The following is a 6,813-nucleotide window of genomic DNA, read 5'->3' as shown; positions in this document are numbered from 1 at the left end:
TAAAATTCCTAGAAAGCTTCTGTCAGCTATTGCTCTTCCTTGAAGCTCAGCCCTCTGCACGGGCTCAGGGCTGGAGATGGGAGCTCACTTTTCTTTTGGCATAAAGGCTCTTTTAAACTCAATCTGTTCAGCTGTGTGGTTTTGAGTTCAGTATCCAGGACATCCTCCTCCATCCTTTTTGGTCATTAGAATGGATTCATGCCACGATTCTGTTTAAAGTTTGGCGTATTTGGTTAAAATATTTCCTTAAACCTTTTTTTTCCTTCTGCCCAGTGGAAGTTAGCAGTCCATGTTCCTGCCGTGGGTCGCCGAGGCTGCGGAGCAGGGAAGTCAGGAGCAGTGAATGCATTTTGAATACGGAACCAATGGTCTGCGGTGTGTGGGCCGACGGTTGGATCACAGCCTTTCAGAGAAACAAATGTGCCCTTTTATTTTTTCAGAGTGTTTCGGTGGGGATCCGTAAAGGCAGCGTCAGATCAGTTCTAAACTAAGGAGGTCATTGTGGGAACGTCGCAGCCAGATGCTCCTTAATGGTTCTGTTGAAATCCATTTTTGTTTTGATTTGACGTGAAAAGCTTCAGCAGGACTGAATGAGCATCAGCCTTTAAAAGGGTACGGAGGGGCTGCAGCTCCTCGGGGAGAGCGCTGGGGCTGAGCTGCATCCAGCGTGTGATTGAAGGTGAGCAGTGCGGGTTTGGGCCTCTGTGGTTTGTAGCTCTGCAGGTGAGGTGTGTCGATAGCAAAGCGGCTCAGCACAGGTGGGCAGATTGCAATGTTGGCAGCGCTGGGTGCCATCCCCTGTGCTCTGAGGCTCAACAGGATGGCAGGAGCTCCCGAGGGCCCCAGTGCTCCCAGCCATCCCCATCCCACTGCTCGCCCTGCAGGCTTCCGGCACCATGAGCACAGCTGAGGATGCAGCGTGGCTGAGCTGGGTGACGGAGCGGTTCCAGAGCATCGCAGGGCAGGGTGAGGAAATCGGCCTGGAGGAGTTCAAGGCGGCCCTTCAGGTGAAGGAGGTGGGCGCTGGACCCTGCATTGATCTCCACTCATCAGTGAGGCTGAGCACTGCTGGCAGCGGGAGCTCACTTTGCAGTACAGGCTCTGGGCTGTGCAGAGCATCCCAGAGCTGCCCCAGCACATCCATCCTCTGCAGTCCTTCTTTGCTGAGCGTTTCTTCGCGCTGTTTGACGTGGATGGCAGTGGTACCATCAGCCTGGGGGAGCTGCACAGCGCCCTGAGATTGCTGCTGCACGGCACTGCTGCTGACAAGCTGCGCTTCCTCTTCCAAGTCTACGACGTCGATGGTGAGAGGGTGGCTCGGTGCACCCAGCCCTGAATAGTGCTCTTCTGTCCCGTCGGGATGGGAGTAGCACCCATCTGTAAGGCAGCAAATGCACCGGCCTTGTTAGCTTTGCTTGCGGAGAGACAGCCGTGCATTGTGTTCCCTGCTGCCCTTGGTGGAGGGGAGAAGCCCCGTGGCAGCATCGGAATGGGAATGAATTTTAGATCAGAATTCTCTCCAATTCCCCCAAACCAACGTGCTGGTGAAGGATGGCATCGCTGTGGGTCGGTGCAGCTGTCCCTTCAGGCAGGAGGGGATGGCACTGCAGTGGAGGAGCTTGAGGCCGGGCTGTGAGGCGGTGCTGCTCTCCCTGCAGGCAGCGGCTCCATCGACACGGCTGAGCTGCTCCTGGTGCTGCAGGCCTGCCTGCGTGAGAGCGAGATCTCACTGCCACCACAGCGCCTGCACGACATGGCCGGGGTGCTGCTGGAGGCAGCCGACAAGGATGGCAACGGCTCCATCACCTTCCAGGAGCTGCAGCAGCAGCTGGAGGCCTTCCCGGGGCTGATGGAGAGCCTGACCATCAGGTAGGGATGTGGTTCCGTGGGGCGCTCTTCCCTCTGTGAGAGCCTCTTCCCTCCTGCTGTGCTGTGGGGCTTTTGCTCTGGGGAGGCTCTCAGCAGAGCGGGGTGCCCTGCGGTGCTGCTGAGGGCATCTCATTCCTGTCCCTTTGCTCAGGAGCGTGCCAGCGTGGCTGCAGCACCTGGGCGTGGGGTGGGGACTGGGATGTGGTGCGAGGGTGGGTGAGCTGGGGTGCAGGGGTGGGCTCTGGGATGGGTAGTGGGGTCATAGGATGGGTTGTGTTGGAAGGGACCTTGATGATCACCTAGTTCCAACCCCCTGCTGCGGGCAGGGATGTGGGTGAATGGCTGGGGTAACAGGACGGTGGGCAAAGGATTTGCAAGCAGGGATGCATGCGGGGTCAGTGCCTGGATAGGTGCAGGGTTGGATGCAGGACGCCATGCGGTGCCTTGGCAGTGCTGCCAGCTGGCTGAAGCCCCCAGCACCGACACGGCAGAGCCGGCGGCCGCGCTGCCTGACTTCGTGGTACTGGCACAACCGCCGCGGCCAGCTCGCCTTCCTCGGGGGCTACGTCAGCCTCAACCTGCTGCTCTTCATCCTGGCTGCCCTGCAGCACGTCAGCCGCAGCGGGTGGGTGGCGGTGGCCAGGGGCTGCGGGCAGTGCCTCAACTTCAACTGCGCCTTCATCGCCGTGAGTGCGGAACTCTGGGTCTCGGGGAGGGGGATCGAGGCGGCGGGGTGACGCCGCTGGGCGTCCTTAAGGTCCCGAACCACCCCCCCCCCCGGCAGGTGCCGATGCTGCGGCGGTGCCTGACCCGGCTGCGTGCCACCGCCGCGGGCAGAGCGCTGCCCCTGGAGCGCTGCGTGAGCCTCCATCAGCTGCTGGGGAGCGCCGTGCTGGCGCTGGCCGTGCTGCACACCGGAGCGCACGTGGCCAACTTCGGTAAGCGGGGAGGATGCGGGGCCGGGGAGGGGCTGAGGTTGGGGTTGGGGTTGCGGTTGGAGATGCTCGCTTCGTGCGCTGCCTGCTGTCCCCCTCTAGCGGCTCTCCCAGGCGGGCAGCGCCGCAGCGGGGCCTGCAGACCTTTCCTCCCTTCCTTCCCCCGCGCCAGGAGCTCCGGTGCCCGCGGTTCCTGTGGTCCTCGCGTGGCATTTTTGCACAAGGACACATGTTTCGTTTTCAATATATCTGAGCGAACCCAGACTGTGCTTTCATACACAGCTACTCAGACCCCTCACCGCTGTTGTGCTTGCAGGCAGGCTGGCACAGGCTGGGCACGGTGCCCTCTCCGAGTTCCTGCTGATGGCACATCCCGGTGGTGGGGGGCTCGGTGGCACAGCCCCACAGACCGGGCTGGCCCTGCAGGTGCTGCTGTTTGCCATGCTCACCTTCTCCAGCCCCTGCGTCCGCCGTGGTGGGCACTTCGAGGTACATCAATGCACACAAACACCCCAAAGGTGCCCCATCCCGTGGCACAGGGGACACTGAGCCCTGCACAGCCCGCCCCTGCTGACCCGCATCCCCTGCCTACAGCTTTTCTACTGGAGCCACCTCTCCTACATCATCGTCTGGGCTCTGCTCTTCTTCCATGCTCCCAACTTCTGGAAGTGGTTTTTGGTTCCCGGGGGCCTCTTTGTGCTGGAGAAGGCAGTGGGCACAGCTGTGTCTCGTGCCATGGGGCTGCACATCGTGGAGGTCCACCTGCTGCCTTCCCAGGTGCGTGGCCCAAACTGTGGTGTGCACAAAGGGCCCTGTGGGTTGGAGCTGGGCTCCTCCAGCCCCGCATGAGAGACTCGGGGCTCTGCATCTCCTCCCCTGCATCACAGCACTGCTGCTTTCTTTGGCTTCGGTAAGGTTGGGTGAAGTCTTCAGATTCAACTGTGCAGAGATGTGTTTTGGGGTCACTTGGCAGCATTCAGGAAATCCGCAATGTTTTGGTGAAGGATTGCAGCGAGAGGTGAAAACATCATTTCTTTGGTAAATCACCGCCTGGATGCTTTCTGCTCCTCCCAACCCAGGTCACCCACCTGGTGATCCAGCGGCCACACTCCTTCCGCTACGAACCCGGGGACTACATCTACCTGAACATCCCAGCCATTGCTGCCTATGAATGGCACCCATTCAGCATCAGCAGTGCTCCTGAGCAGCAAGGTGTGCTGGGCAGCCCAAACTGGGGCTTCTCTTTGGCATCGCCAGGATGTCCTGCATCCCATGAGCATCCCATGAGCATCCCACTGCCATCCCCCCTGTGCTCTGGTGCAGGGGTGCCGGTGCTCGGGGCATGCTGTGCTCCAGCCCTTGTGCCACCGTGATGTCCCCGTCCCACAGACACCATCTGGCTGCACATCCGCTCTCTGGGGCAGTGGACCACGCGGCTCTATGAGTTTTTCAGGCAGCCTGAGCAACTGCAGCTCCACGGGAGCCTGGAAAGGAAGAGGTGGTGGCAGCGGGTGCAGGTGGGTAAGGTTAAACCCTGCCATGTGCCATCTGCATGGTGGGGTGAGGGCAGTGCCTGTGGGTCACGGTGCTCCAGGAGCACGCAGCACAGGCTGGGCTTTTCCAAAAAAGGAATAAAAGTCAGTGACAGGTGGGTTTTTTTCTACCTTTTCTTTCCTCTTTCCTTCCCTTTCCCACCTTTTCCTCCTTTCCTCTCATTTCCGTCCTTTTTCTCCCTTTCTTCCCCTTTTCCCTCTCCCCTTCCCTTTCCCCTTTTTCCCCTTTTTTCACCCCCCCCTCCTCCCGTTTCCCCTCCCCTCCTCCCCCTTTTCCCTTCCCCTTCCCTCGCAGCCCACTCCCTGCACTACCCCAGGCACACTGGGATGCTCTGTGCCCAGCACTGGGGATGCAGCCATTGAACTGACATCGTACCGACGCAGTGGGGCACCCACCACCACCCGAGGGACCGAGGATGGGCACAGGGACCAGGACACATCCCTGCAGGTGGTTGGTGCCAGCACAGCCTCCAAACCCCTCAGACGTCCCCAGAGGGAGGGGGAGAGTCTTGCTGTCATATGGTGTCACTGCCCCAATGGCTTTGGGATTGGGGTTGGGGTCCATCAGCCTTCACTCCCACTGGGCTCAGCTCTGGGGTCTGATGGGTGCAGTTGGGGAAAAACCAACCCTGAAGCAGCCAGTAGCCAGGCTGTGGGGAATGCTGGATGCTCCTGTGGGAGCAGGGAGGAGGTGGCCACCCACTGCTGCTGATGGACATTCCACATCTGCAGGTTTCCGTGGAGCTGGGTGAGAACCAGCAGCTCTGCAGCATCAAGGTGAGCTCGGGGTGGGCGCAGCAGGGTGGGAGCTGGGAAGGGACTCAGTCCTGTGTGCTGGTTCTGCTCAGGGCTGAGCATCCTGCTTTGGTGTTGGGTTTGTCACCCCGTTTCTGGGTGCTCAGCCTCTATCTCTCCCAGTGCTACATTGATGGCCCCTACGGGACCCCGACACGCCGGATCTTCACCTCAGAGCATGCTGTGCTCATCGGTGCTGGCATTGGCATCACTCCCTTTGCATCCATCCTGCAGAGCATCATGTACAGGTTGGGGCTGTGCCACGTGCTCAGGGCTGCAGTTCCTTATTGCTGAACTTGGGACATGCAGTCACAGGGCCCTACACTGTATTGCCTTTGTGGTTAACCTTCGCCCAGGGGATTTCAGGCAGGGGGCTGGTGGGGAAGGAGGCTTGGGGTCTGTGTGGGTGCTCAGGGTGTGAGGGGTACAGTCAAGGGTTGCATTCACCCATGCAGGTACCGCCAGAGGAAGCAGAGCTGCCCCGAACGTGAGACCCTGTGGGATGAGGACATGGCACTCAGGAAGGTGGGAGCAGGCTGTGGGGTTTGCAGGGGGAATGTGGGACGCAGGCTCACATCCCGTAGGGGATATGAAATGCAGGCTTCCAGAGCCTCTCATCCTGTTGGAGATGCAGGCTCTCATCCCATCCCACGTGCTGGATGTGTCCCACGTGCTGTCAGCCTGCCCTGACACGGAGGCTGCATCCTTCCAGGTTGATTTCATCTGGATCAACCGGGACCAGCAGCACTTTGAGTGGTTCCTTGACCTGCTGGCTGCGCTGGAGCTGCAGCAGGAGGAGCAGGAGCCAGGAGGTGAGCGGGACGCAGAGCATCCCACACCCCAAATCAGCTCAGGGTGTCCCGGATCCATCCTGAGGCACAGCCGGGTCCCCCCGCCGTGTCCAGGGCGCTTCCTTGAGCTGCACCTGTACATGACATCAGCACTGGGCAGGAGTGATGTGAAGGCAGTGGGGCTGCAGCTGGCCCTGGACCTGCTGGCCGCCAAGGAGCAGAAGGACTCCATCACGGGGCTGCGCACCCGCACACAGCCCGGCCGCCCCGACTGGAGCCAGGTGAGGGCCAGGGCCTTGCTGGGCACTGCCAGCAGCGGCACAGACACGGCACCTTCCCCTTCCCTTGCAGGTGTTGGGCAGGGTGGCAGAGGAGAGGAAGGGCAAGGTGCACGTGTTCTTCTGTGGCTCGCCGGCCTTGGCCAAAGTGGTCAGAGTGCACTGCGAGCGTTTCGGCTTCCGCTTCTTCAAGGAGAACTTCTAAAGACCATCGCCATCCTCGCTGCAGGGTGACCCTTCCCAACCTGCTGGGAAGGGGCTGAGCTCGGGGCTGATGGCACTGCTGTGATGTGTGGCATCTCCTGTGCCTTGCTCCTGCAGTGCAGCTCACAGGGGGGAGACAGGGAGATGTGTGTGTGTGGGGGGGGGTGACACAGGTGAGGTGAGGGAATGGGGTCCTGCAGCCATCTGCGTGTGTCTGTAGGGGCTGTGTGGAGTATGGAGCGTTTGGAGACAGAAGGGACAGAGGAGGTGGGTGTCCCGGAGCATCCTTACAGGGTTTTTGGGGGCAAGGAGTGGTTTTCTAGAGCATTTGGGGATAGATGGATGTGCTGCGGGTGGAGGAGAAGTGCCACATGAGGGCACTGCAGCC

The 6,813-nt window shown here is 60.5% G+C and overlaps 1 protein-coding gene across 1 annotated transcript; it reads left to right on the top strand.

Annotated features, from left to right (window-relative positions):
• Positions 1–896: 896 nt before the first annotated feature.
• LOC306950692 (NADPH oxidase 5-like) lies at positions 897–6,426 on the top strand (the record flags this gene model as incomplete). The annotated part of the gene is made up of 16 exons (XM_079541040.1): positions 897–1,016; positions 1,154–1,304; positions 1,659–1,869; positions 2,321–2,555; positions 2,654–2,807; positions 3,121–3,293; positions 3,399–3,581; positions 3,884–4,016; positions 4,194–4,321; positions 4,653–4,808; positions 5,090–5,134; positions 5,276–5,400; positions 5,608–5,677; positions 5,865–5,964; positions 6,058–6,224; positions 6,295–6,426. 16 exons carry the CDS (start codon positions 897–899, stop codon positions 6,424–6,426), a joined length of 2,283 nt encoding a protein of 760 aa, XP_079397166.1.
• Positions 6,427–6,813: the final 387 nt, after the last annotated feature.

Source organism: Tetrao urogallus, assembly GCF_951394365.1.
Source record: "Tetrao urogallus genome assembly, chromosome: 11".
NCBI classification, from domain to species: Eukaryota; Metazoa; Chordata; class Aves; order Galliformes; family Phasianidae; genus Tetrao; species Tetrao urogallus.
Note: the sequence above shows the minus strand (reverse complement) of the source record. Positions and strands in the feature narration are given on the sequence as shown.